The following is a 21,923-nucleotide window of genomic DNA, read 5'->3' on the forward strand; positions in this document are numbered from 1 at the left end:
TCACTTTTTTTCCCCTCTATTTTGGCTTCATCCCGATCTTCTCCATTTGTTTTAATACATCTCTGTTAAGTCACCTCAAATTATTTTTGGGAAAACAAACCATAATATCCTAAATTATTCCTTATAGTACATAGTATGCATATTCCTTACTTGTTTAATTCTCCTGGTTTAGGAACAAGAAAAAATATTTTCATTATGAGATGACAAGGAAAAAAGTGCAGAGAAAAAATGAGATAAAAGGTTTTTTTCTTATACAGAATAGCTCAGTTAGCCAATGGAGTGTGGAGATAAGGAAAAATCAATCTAGATTAGGAGAAATGCCAAAACACATACTATTCCAACCATAAGATCTTGTGAAAGGAGCTTAAATAGGAAAAGTGAAAGGAAATCAAGAAAGAAAACCTTATAGACTCCAATTCTGAGGTGAAAAGATTCAGTAGCTCTTGAATAAGATATCAATAGCCAAAACGTACAGAATTAAAACATAGTTTCTGTTTATTCAATACTCAACTATGTGCTAAACACATACATGCATTATACCATAGCTAATCCTCACACATTAACCTAGTAACACAGGTACAATTACTCCCGTTTTTTTACAAATACTCCCCTATGGCTTGAAGAGGCTGACTTGTCCAAAGGCCATGTAACCAGTAAGTAACAGAATTAGAATTTGTATTAATATCTGACTACGAAGTCCATTTTTGGTCAAAAGTACTAAGGCTGCGTCTATATACACACATATATATATATCAGAACCCCTGCAGTTCAAATATACAAGATCAGACATGGTCTCTAGCCACAAGAACATTAAAATGCAGTGAGCGATGCTGTGACGAGCGTGTGCCAGAGCCTTGTCAGAGTGAAACAGAAAAAAGGCTGCATTTCTTCAGAGATAAAACAAAAACAGCAACAATTATTTAGCATGGACAGATAAAGCATGATGAAAGGCGCAGGGGAAAATCCATGTAATACATATTTTAGTGCCTGTCTATGTGCCAAAAAGAATATTCATTTTAGAATATATTATGGAGCCATCAGTCTGTCAAGAACCAAAGGAGTTTCGTCTTGCAAAAAGAAAAGAATAAAGAGAATGACACACGTGGAGCTAGACTTCAAGTCTAGATATATGGATTGAAATGAATGCACAGATGAGGGAGTGGGTAGAAATAGCTGCCAAGAGAACAAATCACACTCCATGCTATCTCATTTCCAATTCTGGTGTTTTTATTTTAAAAAACACATTGACTCAAACAGGTCACAGCTACCGCTTCCTTGTTCTGTGTATTTCTATCCTCCATTTGGAAAAACATGCCGTCAAATCTATCTTCATCCAGTCTGTGAGTGAGGTAATAAGCAAAAAGGATCACTGGTTACTTCAAAAGAACCTGCGGGGGAAAAACACATACAGCACACTTAAATCACAGATATAAACAGTGTTTATAATTAGGATGAGAAAACAAAAGAAAAGAAAGATAGAAAATTAACTAATGTGACAATAAAATATTACAAATTATCTAGATTACCAAAAATATCACAACCAGTTTTTCTGTAATTACCACACTTTATCTGGGTAATCTCAGCTGAAAAAGGTGTATTAAGGTATACTCTCATTCTGACTTTGAAGACATTTAATGTTATCATTAAAAATTAAAAGCTTAAACCTCTGACTGGTTTATAGACACAACCTTATTTTCCAAATGCTTGACCCTTCTTCAGGAGAAACTTCCTTCTAACTCCCTGGGATTTGTTCTTTCTACTGAATGAAGAATCAACAGTTCAATTTATAAATCCATGATATTGTCTACTGCATCAAGGTGTTGCCAGCACAAAAGTCAACACTTTTTTCTTTTTTTTTTAAAGATTTATTTATTTATTTTCCCCCCAAAGCCCCAGTAGATAGTTGTGCCCCAGTAGATAGTTGTATGTCATAGATGCACATCCTTCTAGCTGCTGCATGTGGGACGTGCCCTCAGCATGGCCGGAGAAGCGGTGCGTCGGTGCGCGCCCGGGGTTCCGAACCCGGGCCGCCAGCAGCGGAGCGCGTGCACTTAACCGCTAAGCCACGGGGCCAGCCCCAAAATTAAACTTAAATGCTCTTACTCTATTGCTCTAGGCTACATTTTCAATAAATTACACATACAATGAGCAATAAATTTTGGTTCAGACTAAGACTCAAGTTAGTCGACGTCTTTTAGTTCTAAAGCACTGACATCTCTATATACTAACCAACATTTGTGATTAAGACAAAACTTTTAAAAAATTTAGAAATTCTAACTATATTAACTGAGGTTGTGTATTATTATGCTCCATACTAATATACAAAATGTTATTCAGCATTAGGATAAACATTTTTTAGTATAAGGTGACTTCTTTTTACATGGTTTTAGAAAAAAGAAACAAAATTCACCATATATTTAGACAATGATAGTTATTCTAGTTTCACGTTACTATTTATCCTATTATCCAAGTATATACAATCGTCCCATTTAACTGTCTACTTCCCCCACCGCTAGCCTAAAAATCTGCAAGAAAAAAAGGAATTTAAGAACAATATAAAGTTTTATCCTTGTTGTGGATTGATTCATTTTCTAGAATAGGAACAGAAGGAAGCAAGAGGAGAGGTAGAGGAATCGTATACTAGATCTAAGGAACCCATTCCTCTTCTCCCTTGAGCAGAAATCGCTACGAACCTGAAGGCTTCTTTGCATTCTGCCTTAACAGGGGAAACCTTTTCATTACCAAACCCTGTAAACCCCGATGTACTCATTAATTCTCCACACAAACTATCTAAAATGGCCACCCACAGCTTGTCTTAATATCCTTTCTCTGATTAGACTCCCCACCCTGTATTAAATAACCACAAGCACAAAAGTGAAAACTCTTTGACATACAGCTCTCACTGCAGAACACTTCACTCGTCCAGTGACTACAGAATTTGAAGGATGCATGGTATATAATGCAAAGAGCACTGTACTGGCAGTTAGGAGACCCGGGTCCTAGTCTTGCCTCTGTAATCTTGGCCAAGTTATCATCTTTTCTGAACTTTAGTTTCCCAACCAGCAAATTCAAAGTTATAGTATATAACTTCTAAGCTTTCCAGCTTAAAATTCTAAATTTCTATAGCAGGCCTTTGCAGGCTGGTAGCTCAATCTGTTACTGCAGATATAAATAGAATGAGTCAGGACTCCTTTTCTTTAAATAATAATTTCTCCTCTGGATATCCTGTTTTTACCATTTACAAAACCTGAAAACAATTATTTGTGTGCTACTCTAAGAAAGCTAATAAAAATATTTCTAAAATGTTCACATATGTATCTTAGAAAAAAGATTTAGATCAGATCATTTTTTTTTTTTTTGTGAGGCAGATCAGCCCTGAGCTAACATCCGTGCTAATCCTCCTCTTTTTGCTGAGGAAGACCGGCTCTGAGCTAACATCTATTGCCAATCCTCCTCCTTTTTTTCCCCCAAAGCCCCAGTAGATAGTTGTATGTCATAGTTGCACATCCTTCTAGTTGCTGTAAGTGGGACGCGGCCTCAGCATGGCTGGAGAAGAGGTGCCTCGGTGCGCGTGCACTTAACCGCTAAGCCACGGGGCCAGCCTCTAGATCAGTTACTTTTAACTTTTAACTGAAAGACTAAAAATTAATTTTCTCTCCAGTTATAAAATCAGTAAGTCATGGAGGTAGAATGTATAGCATGGTGACTATAGTTAATAATACTGTATTGCATATTTGAAAGTTGCTAAGACGGTAGATCAGATGTTAACCAGACTTACTGTGGTGATCATTTCACAACGTATACAAATATCAAATCGTTATGTTGTACACCTGAAACCAGTATAATGTCATATGTCAATTATATCTCAATTTCAAAAAATTGATTTTCTCTAGTAAATGTCTATAAAATACTGACTACTTTGCTCATTTTCTGATTTCATAAGAAACTTTAAAAATCAGTTAATTTGAAGTTAAAAGTCTAGATAAGATTAAGAATCATATGTCTTTTCTTTCTGTCTAAGGGATCTTAAACAGCTTGGCTGCCATGACAATAAAGATACTATAGTTAGGGGTCAGCCCCGTGGCTTAGCAGTTAAGTGCGCCCGCTCCGCTACTGGCGGCCCGGGTTCGGATCCCGGGTGCACACCGACGCACCGCTTCTCCGGCCGTGCTGAGGCCGCGTCCCACATACAGCAACTAGAAGGATGTGCAACTACGACATACAACTATCCACCGGGGCTTTGGGGGAAAAAAAAACAGGGAGGAGGATTGGCAATAGATGTTAGCTCAGATCCGGTCTTCCTCAGCAAAACGAGGAGGATTAGCATGGATGTTAGCTCAGGGCTGATCTTCCTCACAAAAAAAAAAAAAAGATACTATAGTTAAAATAAACAAGTGGTTGAGTGAGTAAACAGGTCTGTATTTTATTATAAATTTAGGAGTTGAAATTTACATTCCTTAATTCCAGGGACTTCAAAATATCATTTGATTTCTTCTATTCAGCCTCACCAACTTCTAAAAAGTAGAGAATCACAACATTGGTACTCTGATCCACGTGCCTGAAGGCAGTTGTTGATGCAAAGGAAATAAAGCTGTTTACCCCAGCAGATACAAACACAAAGAATGCAAATGAAAAGAGGAGACGCACCCACACACAAAGAAAAACAGGCAGGCAGAGATGAAAAATGGCAACATTGGAAAAGTAAAATTCAGAGAGAATGAATGAGAGAGAGAAGTATAAGAGACTGAGGTGAGACAGATACAAAGACAGGGAGGCAGAAGCACAACCAAAGAAAGAAGAGTCAAAGAGCAGAGACAAACAAGCAAGAGGGAAAGGTGAACAGAGAGTGGAAGTGATGAGCAGACACAGCGACAAGGAAATGGGACAGGATAGAAAAGAGCCGATTGAAGAAAAGATCATTTTTACTCCATGATTTTTTCAAATTACCTACTTTTGTTATCTTCTCAGTACTCCCACTAAAAAGGGGACAGACTTTTATTCCTACAAAATGGTTAACAACGCACATTTCATTTATCTTGCAGATTTTTAAAAATTCAGATTTACTACGAGATGGTATAATTTTTGCCATCATTAAGGTTCACATATTGGGTGTGTTAGTAAGTCGATGGGGAGAATCCTTTCACAATGTGTATGTGTATCAAATCATCATATTGTACATTTTAAATATCTTATAATTTTGTCAATTATACTTCAATAAAGCTGGAAAAAAGGTTCACACTGATCAATATACTGGGGAGAAATCCCTAATTTTGCATATTGCTAATTTTTTTTCAAAGTAAAGAATGATAGTACCCTAGTTAGGACAAATTCATCCTAAGGCAAGAACCTACAGGCATTTATGATTACATACTACAGTTACTTGATATAATACTGGTATCAGATTGAAAACATATTCTTAGTTGAAAATAACTTACCATTTAGAGTCAAAATCCAGAAATCTTAGTCCTGTTTCCATTTTTTGACCCCTTTGCTTCACTTGGTATGCTATGCTCTATCTCTTCTCCTATGCAGATTTTTCAGTAGCCATCAATCTGAAGAACTCCTTCTTCTGCTGCCACCTACCAGTTTATTTCTCTGCTGCAGCAGAAGGGTATATAGAAAAAGTTCTTGCTTACTACACCAGATTAAACAGAAAAATTCTCGTTTAACATTTCATATTTTCACCTGCGCACGAATTTCCTTATTGTTTCCCCAAGACCTCCCCACCAAAAGTCAAAACAATAAAAATCCCAATCACAGAAAATCAAACAATGTATGATCAACGTTCATGCTAAGCTGAGAAAATAAAAAAAAATTGTAAAAAAAAAGTGGAAAGATTTAGACACAGCAGTTGCCATCTCAAGGAGCCATTTCTTTTCTGTTACACTTTCCTTCTTCATCTATCCCTACAATCTTATGGATAAATGCGTAATTTAAAATTTTAACTAGGTAGTCTGCAACTCCTGCAAATTTTAAGTTCAGAGACTACCAAAAGAATTGTGGAGGATGCAGCAATAAAGGAGGTTTTTAAAAGTAACTCTAGAAACTAAGGGTGCTAGGTGCTTTACCTGCTTGAGTTTTCAATGCTCTGGACTGCTTATTGCCCAATGGCTCTGAACACATACGCCACCTACATTTAAAACAGGGTAGCATTTGTATGCCCATATAAGCACTAGGCATATCTTTTGCAAAAGAGTAATAAGTTTATTAAGTCCTTTTAAAAGGACTGACCACAAATGCACATTTCCTCAAACTGTATACATACATGGAAGAATTAGGGCGAAAAAGGGAGAGAGAGTGACAAATGTAATAGCAGTTATAGAACTGGAAATTAATACCACATAAATGTTTTCTGCTTGTCAAAATCCTAAGACTCATTTCTATTCCCATTCTCCTTGTCATTGGGTTTCAAATTTATCCTGTATTAGCTACTAAAGAACAGTATCCAATAATGAACTAGTAATAATAGTAATGGCTTGTTTTTGTTCCACCATCCCAATACCTTGACCCCCAAATAAAAATATGTACAGTTTTGCCAACTTAAAAAACAAAACAAACACTGACATAAGCACCAAAGGCTAGTCAACAGTGGCAATGCAGTGACATTGTTTCTACTTTCTCATTCCTTCCCCCGATCTCAAACCCCACCCTTTGACCTCTGTATATGGGATGAGCCTGAGCAGAAGAGTTGGTGATGTCAGGACTGCGCCGTTCCCACGGATGCTCCTAGAGGCCTGCTGTGCTTCTGGGAACTGGGGCACAGGGATGTCTGTCTGACTGAAACCTAAAACAACAACAATTCACCCCACCCCTCATGTTCCCCAACCCCCACAATAGCAGCCAGGTATATATGCTATATAAGGCCCATCTAATAAGTGAACATGGTGAAATCTGAAAGCAAGATCATTCTTAACAAGTCAGTGATCCTCATGGGGGCAGTAGAATGGAGACTGCTAAATTCTCCACATCCCATGAAATCACACAGTCCATATATCCTAATGCTGGCCAATCTAAGCAGCAAGAGAACAAGGTTCTCCTGCACAAGCCTTTTTTAGTAGACATCATAAACTCCTGAAGGAATGCAGTTGGGGTTCCTTTGTTAGTAAACTTCAGTTCAACAGATAAATATTTTTGTCTTAAGATGCTTAGGGGAGTGACTGTTCCTATCTTATGAGTGAACTGAAGCACAAAACAGGTTAATGATTTATTTTATGCATTCAGCTATAGAAACAGCATTACAAGCCAGGATTTCCTATTCACTAACTAGTGATTTATTGGATCATAGCCTCTTTGGATAGGACATCCAAAGCCACAGGATAAAATTATACAGAAGTATATCTTCAAAAGGTCCTGGTTACTGTCACTACACTTCTACCTATTAGAAAGAAGATCATCTCTCAAAATGATAACGCATATTAGAGCTAAAACTTGAGGAAGGATAGGAAAAAGGAGGAAAGGCTAGGTGGATTGGTGTAGACAGAGGAGGAGATAGTATATTAACTAAAGGAAGGCAATTAAAATAGACATTATATTCCTTTTTCTGCCACTAACTTTGTTTTATGGCCTTAGTTCATCTCCTTAATGATCTTGTGCTTCAGAAATGTCCTCCAATCTGTTCAAACCGGTAATTTTTGAATGTTTAAACCATTATTTTATGATAATCTCAAACTGCTCATCTCTGTTAGAACTAGTGTCTCAGAAATGCTAAAATGATTAGTTCTGAAATCACGCTGCTCTTAAAATAACAAATGCTTTCTATTATCTTTGTCTCACCATTCCCTTTCACTTCCATAATGATGTCACAGAAAGAGAAGCACTAAGGTCAACTGAATGTTATGGCGAGTTTTTACCATATATATAACCTAGAACCTAATTTTACCTTTTCAAAACTCTAGTTTTCCATACCTGTCAACTCCTAATTGATGTCTTTATACTGTGAGCTCACTGTGTATTCGGAACACCAACCCCTGAAAAAGCTTAAGCCAGAGTAGCACAATGGAAGAAACAAACAAACCCAAAACAAAAACAAAGCCAAAAAAGTCACACTCTGAATACTTAATTATAGACATATATGCAAGGAATGGAGTCATCTAAATGGCTAAAGCAAATCCCCAAAGAAAGTCCTGTGTTCATCCCAATCAATAAGAACTTTACCCCCAAAACTTCTTTAATCAAATTATTTGCTACATATATTTATGCATTACTGTTTAAAATGAGAGTTATTACAAACTCATGGTTGCCTTTAAAGTACATAAAGAAAGGAAATTTTAAAAAAAGAAAGTAAAGTTAACCTTGGGATGGAAAGAAAAGAGGAAGAGTCAAATTACCTGCAAGCAGGCTGGGGCTGTGCCTGAATCCAAACCGCTGCATTTACCATTCATTATACAGCTGCATTATGGGGGAAGGGGAGTTTAGAAGGGCACTGACCCCGAAAGTTCTCAATACTTCTCACTCATCATCAGGAAGGGGGAGAAGGAAAGTTTTTTCTCTGGGTATTTTTTTGTTTGTTTGTTTTTGTTTTTTTGGCTCCTGAAAAGGCTGGTAAAGAACAGTAACAGTGCAAGCAGTTAGAATATTTCTTTAAAAACAATTTTAAAACTGCAAAACATTAAGGAATTTAAAATACCAAACTTTCGTTAATATAGAAAGAATTTTCACTAGAGTTAGGCAGCCACCCCAAAACAGCATGGCAAAAGACATTGGTATAAAGGAAATAAAATATCACACAAAAATCCAAAACAAAACTAAAAACATTTCAAATTAAACCTGGAAGACTAGAAGATTCCAACAGCAGATTTCTGTCCACTACTGAAACATTCCAAAATCCAAGCTTCAAAGGCGCTTAAATGTATCTTAAATGAAACTTTGTTTTGTTTTGTTTAAGAAAAAAAAGAAAGAAAGCAGTGAACCTGGTTATAAATCCTGAAATATATTACATTTAAAAATATCCTAGTATAACAAAAACTAATTTTAAATCAAATTAAACAAACAAACAAACAAATAAAAACAGTAGCAGCAGAGGTTACCTGTCTGAGCACCTACATTTTCTTAGGAGGGGATCGTGTCTCACCAGCCATATAGCCCATAAACCTTCTCAAAAAGAGTGAGCCAGAAGAAAATTGTAACACAGATTTGATTTCACAACGTCTAAGCTCCCCAGACCCCAAAATGGGGATTCACTGAACGAAGAGAATTTATTTTTCTGTCGTTTTCTTCTTGAGAAAAAGAAGAGATGATTTTGAAAGTCAATTACTTCTTTCAATGCCTTCGATACCTTCTCAAAAGTCTGATCAAGTGCTTGAGGAAAGCAAGTCTCTTGATGGATTTTCTAATGTTCCAGGGTATTTTCTTATTGGTAGTATATACAGAAAGATTTCAAAGTTCAGTGGAATAAAAGCCAGCAGAAATGACCAATCAATTTTAGGCATCAAAAAAGAAAAAAACTATTAAAAACTTTAAATAAAATAGTTCATATTTATGTGTGTTTGTGTGTGTATAGTCCAGTTTTCAACATGGTGACATAAAAGCAATATCAGAAAGAATTACTTTCAAAATACAATTCAGAATTACAATTTTAACAATACACAATAATTTTACAATAATTCAGATTTTGTCAAGATAATGATTATACATATTTGATAAATACATTTTTACCTCTCATAATAGCAATAAAGATTATACAGAAGTTATTAAACAATATGAATATATATTTAACTTTCACTTAAATATCTAGGCTGCTTTATTCAGGTTCTTCCGGAATGATTTGTTCATATTCTTTACCTTAATATTTGAGGGAAGTCAAGTAGATATTCATGTTTTTAAAGTCTAACATGACCATTCCTGCCCTTTTCATTCTAACATGTGAGTGTAGGATCCAGAAATAAGTTGACAAAGCTATGTTTTAATATAGTGTGAATGCACAAAAGATGGATAAATAGTAAATAAAACTAAAGGTGAAATAATCTCAGATTTTTTTATGATACAGTTGGTTAATTTGGTAAAATGTTTTTAAAGGCTACCTACATTTTTCTTGGTGCTTTATCCCACCCAACACAAACCTTGAGTTTTTCATCAGAGAGGGTGTTTTGTGTTTTAAAATTCATTAATCTAGGTACATGTGATATGTAACTATTCAAAGTGTATGTATCATAATTTATGTGGCAACCAGATGGTCTCTACACAAACATATGAATGATGATTTAATTAAGCAGTTCTTTCTCCTTCATTTATTTCTCTATCCCAAATGGTATGCATCCTCCAAAGTATGGTCATTTAGTGAAAGAAGTACCAAGTATTTCTTTCTGTTAATAAGTCAGAGGTACTTATATATGTATGTAAGCCCCACAATAACCCTGTGCAAGTCACATTCTTTTAGATGAGATTAGAATATCCTAAAATAAATTAGAAACTCCTCTTATGTATCTTTTTCTGAGGTGAAATGAGACACTGCACAGTTAGAGGTACTATTCTATTTGCCAACAATCAACCTTCCAATTTTAATATTATTTAATTCTATGGAAAAAACAAATTTTATTACATTCCTTTTTAAAATGGGGGAAAAACTGTACAAGTAAGCATGATCAAACCTCTATTAGAGCTGGTTAATACTGATCTTTTATTATTGCCTCGAAGTCTCTCTAGTAGTGTCCAAGAAATTATGTTTAAGGTCCATCTGAAGGAAAAAAAAAGCACTGGAGAGGCAAGAAAGAACTCGGGTAAAAGCTTCGGAGGATTGTAGGGAGATGGAACTTGCTGTTTAAAAAAATTACGTTGAGTTCTGGAGCATCTCCATTCCTTAACACACCTTCCAAACCCATCATTGGGATAGTTTTACCCATGTTTTAAAGGCTCCTATTATATGCAGTTTCGGGGCTTTTATAAATTCAGAAAGTAAAGGAATATGAAGAGTGGAGAGTATTGAAGGCTTCAGAGTAGGGCTATAAGAGACTCGATACTGCTAAATAAGTCCCCAAACAAAAACATTCAGTCCACCCCACCCCAAAACCTGTGTAACAGGAGAAAATGCACAGCCAGAAGCATTGAAGAAAAGCATGTAGCCTTGAATAAATTATACACTGAACAGTCTAGAACCAAAGAAAAAAAATCAAACAACATACAGATACACAAAAAGGCATAAGGAGCATCTATTCTCCTTACATCTTTAGGTGAGTACCTCTACCTCAGTGAAATTTAGTTATGAAAGCAACTCATCTGTTTTTTAAATTAAAAAGCTGTGTTTCCCATCATGCTCCATTGTCTAGAATCTATCCTTTTTGATTGGTTGGTGAAAACAAAAAGCAAAACACATACACATGCATGCGTGCACACACACACACACTTATATTCTCTCCTAAAATGTGAAAAATGCAAATATATAACACTGGTATTAGAAATCACTTCAGCTTTATACTTAAGAACTTATAGGCCCTTGATTCGACCCCCCCAAAATATTTGTCCTTGTCCTTATTCTTTAAATGCCCAACCACCAAAAGAAAAAAGGAAAAAAAAAAAGGCTTTAAATGCACATGTTTCAAGTCAGTGTCTTGTTAACAAAAAAGGTAGCATTTTCTTCACTTTGGCCATGGTTAAAGATGCAGGCATAGATCAGGGAATGTTAGACTAGCATGTATTAAAAAAAAATGCAACATTAACAGAGCATATATCTTTCAAAAAAGACTAAAACACTAACAAATACAAGTCAATGCACATATTTCAAACTAGTGTAATTTTATCTACATTGGAATAAATGTTATTTTGTGTACCAGACATTGCAATACTGTTCATTTCCCTTATCATGCAAACATGCCAATTTTGTCATTAAAAAGCTTTATTGAGTCATATTCAAGTATCCCTCCCACCCAAATTAAGGGAAAAAACAAATAAATCCCTCAAGATTTCATAAACTATGAACATAAAGCTGCTAGCCAATATGGTAAAGGCAGGATTTTCAGATTTGTGTTAAAAAATTGATGTACTTTAGGTAGATGTTTCCCTCACCCATTACAAATCTTTGCAACACAATGTGAAGTTATGCTACTATGAAATTTATACCAACTGTACAAAAACAAAAGAGACCATGAAAAAAATCTTGTAGGTTCTTCATGGCCTGAGAGCATATACATTTTTGAGTAATTTAAAAGGGTAACTACAAGAGCCTGACAAGTTTCTGTATCTCCCCTCTTCTGTCTCTTTATCTATAGGATTTGTAAATGAAAGTAATATCTTAATAGCAGAGGTCTAGGCTATCTCCCTCTTCTTCTCTCCTAACTAATCCTACTCAATTTTCTCATCTTCCTGAGCATCTTCCATGAACAGCATTGCAAGTTGGTTTAAAAAAAAAAAGAAAAAAAGAAAGAAGAAAAAGAAAGTTTTACAAGGGTTTTGTTGGTTAATTATTTACTGGTGGAGTCACTCCACCAGGAGTTTGATTTCATTGGCTAGCAGCTGGTTCATGTTGAACAGGCCCCCTGGGAGCTTGGTGAGCAGCTCTCGCTCCGTGCTTTCAGGGTCGCTGTCGACAGAGCTGGAACTTGCGCTCATGTTGTCGACAGCAGCGCTGGCTGGGGGACCCAGCTCCGGCTCACTAGTCTCACTGGCTGTGGACACCACGGAGAGCAGGGACATACGCCGGGTGAGCCGGCCAGAGGGCAGAAGGGAGGCGGCATAGTCCGCTATGATACCAGCTACATCTAGATTACAAGCCTTATCAAAGGCGATGAAACCTACATTTGCATTGGCCTCGCAGACACAGAAGGAGCCGTCATCTTTCATCAACAGGTCAATGCCACACACATCCATCCCCAGGATATTAGACACCTGGATAGCTAGCTGCTTCCCCTGTTCACTCAATGAGCACATCATCCCCACGCCACCTGGCAAAAGAGAAACAAAATAAAAATTTACCAAAATTACAGGTTTTTCAAATAAAACTAAAGCTGGCCTCTGAGGCTAACTCTTTCTTCTCAATCAGCAGTGAAAACAAAGGTGTAATTCTGGTGTAAAATTGGGACTTTGAAGTCTAAGTTTCCTTCATTAGAGAATCTCTTTTTAACCCAGTCTCTCAAAGAATTGATGACTTAGTACTTTTTCAATACGCTATTTTTTCTGAAGAAGACATTAAACTTTCACTGAAGCCAGTCATACTTGCAATAATATTAACCAAGTAGAAGAGACTTTTGCATAAATACAATTAAACCCCTTTATTTTGTATATGACAAAAGTATTCAGTTTTTGACTTGTAAAAACAATAGAGATGCATAATAGGGATAGAGAACAGGATGGAATCTGAGAACATGGTGACCTGAAAGTGGCTCTCTTCCTCTACAGTACCACTCCAAACTATCTACCATTCCTAAGCCAAAAGGATTGTGGGGCTTAAGGTAGCTGGTTGACTGTAGGTTGAGTCTTGGATTTTGCTGGTATCTGAGACAAAGGAATTAGAACTAGATTTTCTCATTTAGAGACCTGTTCAGGAACCTCTGAGATAAGCACTAGGAAGCACAGAATTTTGAGAAGAGCTTGGCTCAAAGAGCTCTGTGTATCCACAGGAGAAAAGCTGACATCAGCATTAGGTGAGTATGCTTGATGTCTCTGACCCCAAAGAGGCCAAAAAGTAACTGCACAGGTGAGCTGAGTCCTCCCTACCACTGAGGCTGGAAGAGTAGGGTTGTCCAGGAAACAGGAAGGCTTCTTTGAAGCACCTCAGCAGGTGACTGGCACACTAGCCAACTAATTAAACGTCTCCACTGCTTGGCATCTGTAGGACTGAGGCCATCTGAATGCTCCAAATAACCAAAGCAGAGCCCTGATGTGACAACAACAACAAACTAATAAGCTATCTACAACTTGAATGACAGAAATAAGATCATTTTAAGGAGATTCAAGTTCAGCACAAAAAGACTTTCCAAACCTAAAACAAAAACATGATTACCCAACTAAAAACTTTAGCAGAGGAACTGAAGGAGAGTACAGTCACCTTTGGGAGTTAACTTATAACTTGGAAAATCAAATGTAAGAAATATTTCAAAGCTTATAGAAAAAAATTGAGGTGAAGTCACAAAGGAAAGATGAGAAATTTGGAGAACTGAGTCATAGAAAAACTTCTCCAGGAGAGAAAAGGATGGAGGAGAAGCAATAAAGGAAGAAATTTTCCTGGAACTGTAGAAAAACTGAGCCTGCTGATTGGACTGAATGAGAAAAGATACATTTCTAAAAATGTTCTGATAAAATTTTTGAGCTCTACAAAAAAAAGAAAAAGAAAAAACTTAGAAAGAACAAATTACCCCCCTCCCAAAATAATCAGAGTAGATACGGACATTCAACTGCAATGATGTAACTTATAACAGATGTTACCTCAGGGCCAATCTTCCTCACCAAAAAAAAAAAAAAAAAGATACAGGAAGATGAAGATGGGGAGTTAACAGTGGTGAATAATGATTCTTGCAATATAGGTATAATTAACTCTAAATAGATAAAGACTGCCTGGAAATGGATGATGTAAGTACTATATAAGAATTCTTGAAACAGAAGAGGCATACAATAAGAGGAATTCTAATATAGACTTGGACTAAAATCATTAAATGATTTCAGCAAAACACTGGAATGTAAAAAGCCCACGAAAGCAGGGATTTTTGTCTGTTTTGTTCACTGCTATATACAAAATACTGCTATAACAGTACTTGACACTTAAGAGGTACTCAAAAATATTTGTTCAATGAATGAATGAGTCAAGAGAGAGGAGTAGAAAGGAAAGTAAAACTGTTCTAATCTTCTCATTGGAGGAGAGAGGGATCAAGCGATGACAGAGGAAAAGTGAAGGTATTCCAAAGACTTCATATTATTATGAGGGCAGAGGGGTGTAAGAAAGAAAGAGCATCAGGGAAAATTGTTATCTTCTCAAATAAAAGTAGAAAATATGTGTCTGATTATAAGTGTAGGGAAAGAGAAGGTAACCACTAATGGAATGCAAAACCATGGCTGAGCCTCCAGATTAACTGAGTTTGGGAACACAGGTGGAAATGGAATTAATGGTACCTTATAAATCAGCAAAACTTAGAAAAGAAAAAACAGGAAAGAACAATTTAAATAATAAACACAAAATAAGATTGGAGAAATAAAATGAAGGGCATTAACAATTACACTAAAAACAAACTGAAAAGTTCCCATTAAAAAGACAGAAACTTGTCAGATTGGAATGAAAAACAAAACTTAACTATATGCTGCTTATAATAAACATACTTTAAACAAAATGAAAAAGAAATTTTTTTTTTTAATTTTTTGTTTATTGCGGTAACGTTGGTTTATAACATTGTAAAAATTTCAGGTGTACATCATTGTACTTCTATTTCTGCATGGACTACATCATGTTCACCACCAAAAAGAAATTCTGAAAACTAAAGCGAGTGGGCAAAGAGATAAGTGACAAAGGCAAAACAAACTTCACTTCTTAGCCTTATATCTCTTGACTAGAGCATATATACCGTATATGCATTTTTCCCTTTATCAAACATTAACAATAAACAATCATGTTTTTGGCCACAAAGAAAACTTTAACAAATTTTAATACTTTTACAGGCCACGTTCTCTGACAATAACCCAAAAAAATTAGAAATTAGAAATTAATAATTTAAGTAACCAAAAGAATATTAACTACTAGAAACTGCACAATTGATTCCTTGAATTAAAATAAAATGAGAACCATCTGAAAGAGAAAAACGCTTCATACCAAAAACTTCGTTTTGAAATCAGAAAGAAGAAATTTAGTACTGAGAAAGAAACTAAGAGAGATTTAATAAAGACAAAAAGTAGAACAAATAGAACAGAAAAAATAGAAAGGACAAAAAAATCCAAATGCTACTTTGACAAGATTAAGCGTGATATCAAAGACAGAATCACGTTGGGCCGGCCCCGTGGCTTGGCGGTTAAGTGTGTGCGCTCCGCTGCTGGCGGCCCAGGTTCGGATCCTGGGCGCACACCGACGCACCGCTTCTCCGGCCATGCTGAGGCCGCGTCCCACATACAGCAACTAGAAGGATGTGCAGCTATGACATACAACTATCTACCGGGGCTTTGGGGGGAAAATAAATAAATAAATAAATAAATAAAATCTTTAAAAAAAAAAAAAGAATCGCAGACAAAGGAGAGATTAAAAGAAACATAAGCAATTATCTCATGAAACTGGCAAAAAAAAATCTGAAACCTACAACAAATGGATGATTTCTAAGCAAATGATAAATTACCAACACTGACTCAAGAAGAAGCAAACTTAGGCCAATTATTGCAGAAGAGATTGGAATAGTGATAAAAGAGCTACTACTACAAAAAGAACCAGGACCAGATGGGTTCAGAGCTGAGTTTTATTTAGCTATCCAATGTCACTTTATCTACAGAACGCCCTAGGAAAAGACTGCAAATTCCTCAATACACTGAATAAAGCCAGTGTAACCTTAACATCAAACGTTATCAAGAAGTGTAAACAATAACAGTATGGGCCAATCTTACTTATGAAAATAGACGTCAATATTCTAAATAAACGACTGAATTCAAATTTTCAAAAGAACAATATGCTATTACCAATTCAAAGGAGGTTTATTCTATTCAGCGGTAGCTCAAAAAAATGTTTTTTAAATCTAAAATTTATCAACATAATCCATTACACATCAAGAAATTAAAGGTGAAAAACACACAAATGATCTTATCAACAGAAGGATGCCAAAAAGGCACTGGATAAAATTTGACAATCATTCCTACTAAACACTCTAGTAGAATGAAGCTACATAAACATCCTAAATAACAAAATATTAAATCTATTTCAATGAAAATCAGAAACTAGACAGAGATATTTAAGATCATTATTACTTAACATTGTACCAGAGATTCTAAAACAGTGGTTCTCAACTGAGGAGAATTTGGAAATTTTAAGGTGGCATTTTTGAATGTTTAATGGAGATTGGAGGGGGAGGGCTCTAACTGGCATTTAGTGGTTATTGGTCAGAAATGCTAACAAAAATCACAAACTACCCAGCTGAAAAGTGGGCAAATATAATGAAAAGTAATTCATATAAAAATAAAGATAAGTGACCAATAAGCTATGAAAAGATACTCTCACCATTAACGGTTAGGGAAATACAAATTAAAATAACAGTGATGGGGGCTGGCCCAGTGGGGTAGTGGTTAAGTTCGCACACTTGCTTCGGTGGCCCGGGGTTCGCAGGTTTGGATCCCGGGCACTGCTATGCACTGCTTATCAAGCCATGCTGTGGCAGGCGTCCCACATAAAAAGTAGAAGAAGATGGGCATGGATGTGAGCCTAGTGCCAATCTTCTTCAGCAAAAAGAGGAGGACTGGCAACAGATGTTAGCTCAGGGCTAATCTTCCTCACCCAAAAAATAAATAAATAAAAATAAAATAACAGTAAGGTATCATTTAACTCCCATTTGATTAGCAACAACTATATATAAAAAAATAACCGTGCTTGTGAGGAGGGAGGAAAAAAGGGTATTTTAATATGTTGCAAGTTGAAGTGCAGAGTTATAGCCTTTGGGAAAGCAATCTAGCCAAATCTAGAAAAATTTAAAATACATATATTTTGATCCAGCAATACCAACCTTGAGACTCAACAAGACAAAAGCACCAGTATGTAAAAGCATATTCACAAGGATATGTATTTATAGTAATACTGCTCACAGTAGCAAAAAACTGAAAATACATTGCAAATCAATAAAGGGATAGACGTATATGGTACATGAAAGGAGAGTGGAAGGGTTAGGAAAAAAGGGGTGCAAAGTATGAAAGGATCATATTTAAATAACATTATAAAATTATTTGTATGTATAAAATGATTTACAATGTTTTAAGGTCAACCAAAAACATTCATTATAGAAAAACCAGTCTTTGCAAAAATAGCTTGAAAGTTGATTTCCAGGGACAATCACAGTTATCTAACATTTAGATGAATATCCATCAGATGTGTGTGGTGTGTATGAAATTTCATATAACTGAGATCATATTATTGTTAATAAGTAGTAAGAAGAGTATGAGAGGCATAGAGCTTAACAGTTAAAAAAGATGGTTAAATTTATAACATTTATTTGAAAATCTAGATGATGTCTGCATAGCTTCCATGTAATCTTTCCAATTTTGAAGCCAAGGTATTCAAGAGGTAGTAAAATAGAGTGGGGTTAAATTTATAACATTTATTTGAAAATCTAGATGATGTCTGCATAGCTTCCATGTAATCTTTCCAATTTTGAAGCCAAGGTATTCAAGAGGTAGTAAAATAGAGTGGTTAAGAGGACAACTCAGAGCCAAACAGTATATCTGCATCCTAGCTACACCATTTATTAGATCTGTTACCTTGAGCAAGTCACTTAGCTGCTCTGGGTCTCCCCTGTCTGTAAAATGGAAATACTAACAATACCTGCAGAATTGCTCTGAGGATTAAAGAAATTAATAGTCATAAAGCACTTAGTATAGTACCAGCCTAAAGAGATGTTAGCTGTTATTACTGTTAATACTGAATATGGGAGAATATTCATTATTGAAAAAGGCCTCTCTGGGGATAGAGTAATGAGGGCATTCAATTTTGAAGAACAAGGTAGAGAGGCTCTTGCTCTATCAGACATCTAGGTATAAGGCCAGAGACATCTAGGTATAATGCCTGTACGATTGATATTCACATACGAAAAGAACAGTACAACAGACCAGAGGGCCCTGAAACAGACCAATGCATATGTGGAAATTCAATACATAAAAAAAATGGCATTACAAATCAGTAATAAACAGACTATTCAATAAATAGTGCTGGGACAACTCATTATTCATTTGGAAAAAAGAAAACGGGACCCTACCTCACACTGAACAACAAAATCAATTTTGGGTAAACATGATAAGCAAAACTTCAAAATTTTAAGAAGACTATATACAAGAACAGAATATGAACATGGGGTGAAGAATTTCTTCAATAAAAAATAAAGCAGAGGGGCCGGCCCCGTGGCATAGTGGTTAAGTGTATGCGCTCCGCTGCTAGCGGCCCGGGTTCGGATCCCGGGTACGCACCAGTGCACTGCTTGTCAGGCCATGCTGTGGCGGCGTCCCACATAAAACGGAGGAAGATGAGCACGGATGTTAGCTCAGGGCCAGTCTTCCTCAGCAAAAAACAGGAGGATTGGCATGGATGTTAGCTCAGGGCTGATCTTCCTCACAAAAAAATAAAAATAAATAAAACTAAATAAAGCAGAGATGTCCACATGCAAAAGAATGTAAGTAGACCATTATCTTAACACCATACACAGAAATTAACTCAAAATGGATTAAAGACTTGAAGGTAAGACCTGAAACCATAAAACGCCTAGAAGAAAACATAGACAGTACACCCTTTGACATCAGTCTTAGCAGCATCTTTTTGAATACCATGTCTACTCAAGCATGGGAAACAAAAGAAAAAATAAACAAATGGGACTACATCAGACTAAAGAGTTTCTACAAGGCAAAGGACACCACGAACAAAAAGAAAAGACAACTCACCAACTGGGAGAAAATATTTGCAAATCGTATATCCCACAAGAGGTTAATCTCCAAAATATATAAAGAACTTATACAACTCAACAACAACAAAAACCAAGCCGATGAAAACATGGGCAGAGGATATGAACAGACATTTTCCCAAAGAAGACATACAGATGGCCAACCGGCACACAAAAAGATGTTCAACATCACTAACTGTTAGGGAAATGCAAATCAAAACTACAATGAAATATCACCTTACACCTGTCAGCACGGCTATAATTACCAAGACAAAAAATAACAAATGTTGGAGAAGATGTGGAAAAAAGAGCACCCTCATACACTGCTAGTGGGAATGCAAACTGGTGCAGCCACTATGGAAAACAGTATGGAGATTTCTCAAAAAATTAAAAACAGTAATACCATTAAGATCTAGATATCCCACTCCTGGGTATTTATCCAAAGAACTTGAAATCAACAATTCAGAGACTTATGCACCCCTATATTCATTGCAGCATTATTCACAATAGTCAAGACGTGGAAGCAACCCAAGTGCCCACTGACTGATGACTGGATAAAGAGGTGGTATATATATACAATGGAATACTACTGAGTCATAAAAAAAAGACAAAATCATCCCATTTGCAACAACATGGATGGACCTTGAGGGTTTGATGTTAAGCGAAGTAAGCCAGACAGAGAAAGACAAATACATCATGATTTCACTCATATGTGGAAAATAAACAAACACATGGACAAAGAGAACAGATTATTGGTTACCAGACGGGAAAAGGATTGGGGGTAGGCAAAAGGGGTAAAGGGGCATATATATATGGTGACAGATAAAAATTAGACTATTGGTGGTGAGTACGATGCAGTCTACACAGAACAGATAAATAATAATGTACACCTGAAATTTCACAATGTTATAAACAATGATGACCTCAATAAAATAAAAAATATACATATTTGTGAAATGAAAAGAAGAAAATCAATAGCTCATATAATTTTAGCCATTTATATTTGCAAATTGTAATTGCAGTTTACAAAGCAACTCTCTGTACATATTATCTCACTTGTTTCTTGAAGTAAAAATGGAATTAGCATGAAAATAAAACGATAAAGGATGAATATACCTGATATTCAAATTAAAAATTTCTGTCCAACAAAATATGTAACAAAAAAGAGAAGAGACATCAGACTGGGATGAAAATCTTGTATTTACAATTCATGTAAGTCATGAAGGATTTGAAATCAGATTACACGAAGGACTCTTACAAGGCAATATAAAAAAGGAAAGAAAAAACCCAATAAAAATGGAGGCAAAAGACCTGAACAGGAAATTCATAGATGAACATACCTGAATAGTACTAAAGCTCAGAGGTGCAAATTAAAAAAACAACATGATATAATTTCCACCAGTCTGTCAAAATGTTTCAAGTCTATCAATATCACAAGTTGACGAGAAGGTGGCACTAGAAGAAACAGTATTTTAATGAGGAGAAATCAGAATCATTTGGCAATATCTAGGAAAGCTGAAGTTATATAATTCACTATGATACAGAAAGCCCACTTCTGGGCAAATGGGCTAACCTAGAAACACTCTTGGGCATGTATCTAAGGATACAAAAAAATGTTCATAGCAACAGTGTTTGTAAAAGCCCCAAACCGGAAACAGTCAACAAGTAAAATCGTACAGCAGCAAAAATTAACGAACTACTGCTACAATGTTGACATGGATGATTCTCACAAATGATGCTAAGTGGGAAGAAAAGTGAGTATATATAGTTACAAACCATTTATATAAAGTTTTATAAAACACAAAATAATATCTTTTTTAGGAAGACAAAAGTACTGAAGGTACTTACAGGAAAGATAAACATCAAGTTCAGAACGTGGGGAGGAGAGGGAGAAATGATCAGTGAGTGCAAAGGAATCCTTTATACTATTCTTAATACTTTTTTGTAAGCCTCAGTTATCTCAAAATCAACAAAAAAAAGTATCACTTCTTAATATAAAACTAACTTTTTAAAAATTTCCTTTTGCATAAAGTATAAAAAGTAACTGTTAATTAAATCTCACAGTAGTAAGGTAAGAAAGTAAAGATGTCCCAGAAATGAAAAGATGCCATCCAGCTGTTAGCAGCTATTAAGCATGATGTGATATGATGGAAAATGTAAAATGGGACATGAAGAACTAATTCAAGGAGACACAAGTCATTTTTCAAGAGTAGAAACTGGGCTTTATATCACTAATATCTTTCAATCCCGTGCACTCCTACTCTATCCCATGTTCTCAGAAACACGCCACTATACTGAATTTCACACTTACTAATACATTGCTTTTTCTTTTCTTTATAGTTGTTTGACTACATACGTTTATATTCCCAGCAAAGTGCTGTTTAGTTTTGCATATATTTA

The 21,923-nt window shown here is 35.8% G+C and overlaps 1 protein-coding gene across 7 annotated transcripts in view; it reads right to left on the reverse strand.

Annotated features, from left to right (window-relative positions):
* Nucleotides 1-1,209: 1,209 nt before the first annotated feature.
* The window catches only part of RIMKLB (ribosomal modification protein rimK like family member B), a 77,592-nt gene continuing 56,878 nt past the window's right edge, over nt 1,210-21,923 (reverse strand). For 3 of the 7 annotated variants that reach the window (XM_087442788.1, XM_087442785.1, XM_087442787.1), the window contains exons 6-8: nt 8,328-12,872; nt 5,436-6,130; nt 1,210-1,388 (exon numbers count right to left, since the gene is read on the reverse strand). In XM_087442788.1, coding sequence (XP_087298914.1) covers nt 12,409-12,872 — 464 coding nt within the window. In that variant the 3' untranslated portion in view covers nt 1,210-1,388; nt 5,436-6,130; nt 8,328-12,408. Of the gene's footprint in view, nt 1,389-5,435; nt 6,131-6,811; nt 12,873-21,923 lie in introns of those variants that run through there. The other 4 variants (XM_087442786.1, XM_087442790.1, XM_087442789.1 and 1 more) reach the window with 4 other exon arrangements.

This window comes from Ceratotherium simum, chromosome 17 (genome assembly GCF_057802395.1).
Source record: "Ceratotherium simum simum isolate JZ-2026a chromosome 17, ASM5780239v1, whole genome shotgun sequence".
NCBI classification, from domain to species: domain Eukaryota; kingdom Metazoa; phylum Chordata; class Mammalia; order Perissodactyla; family Rhinocerotidae; genus Ceratotherium; species Ceratotherium simum.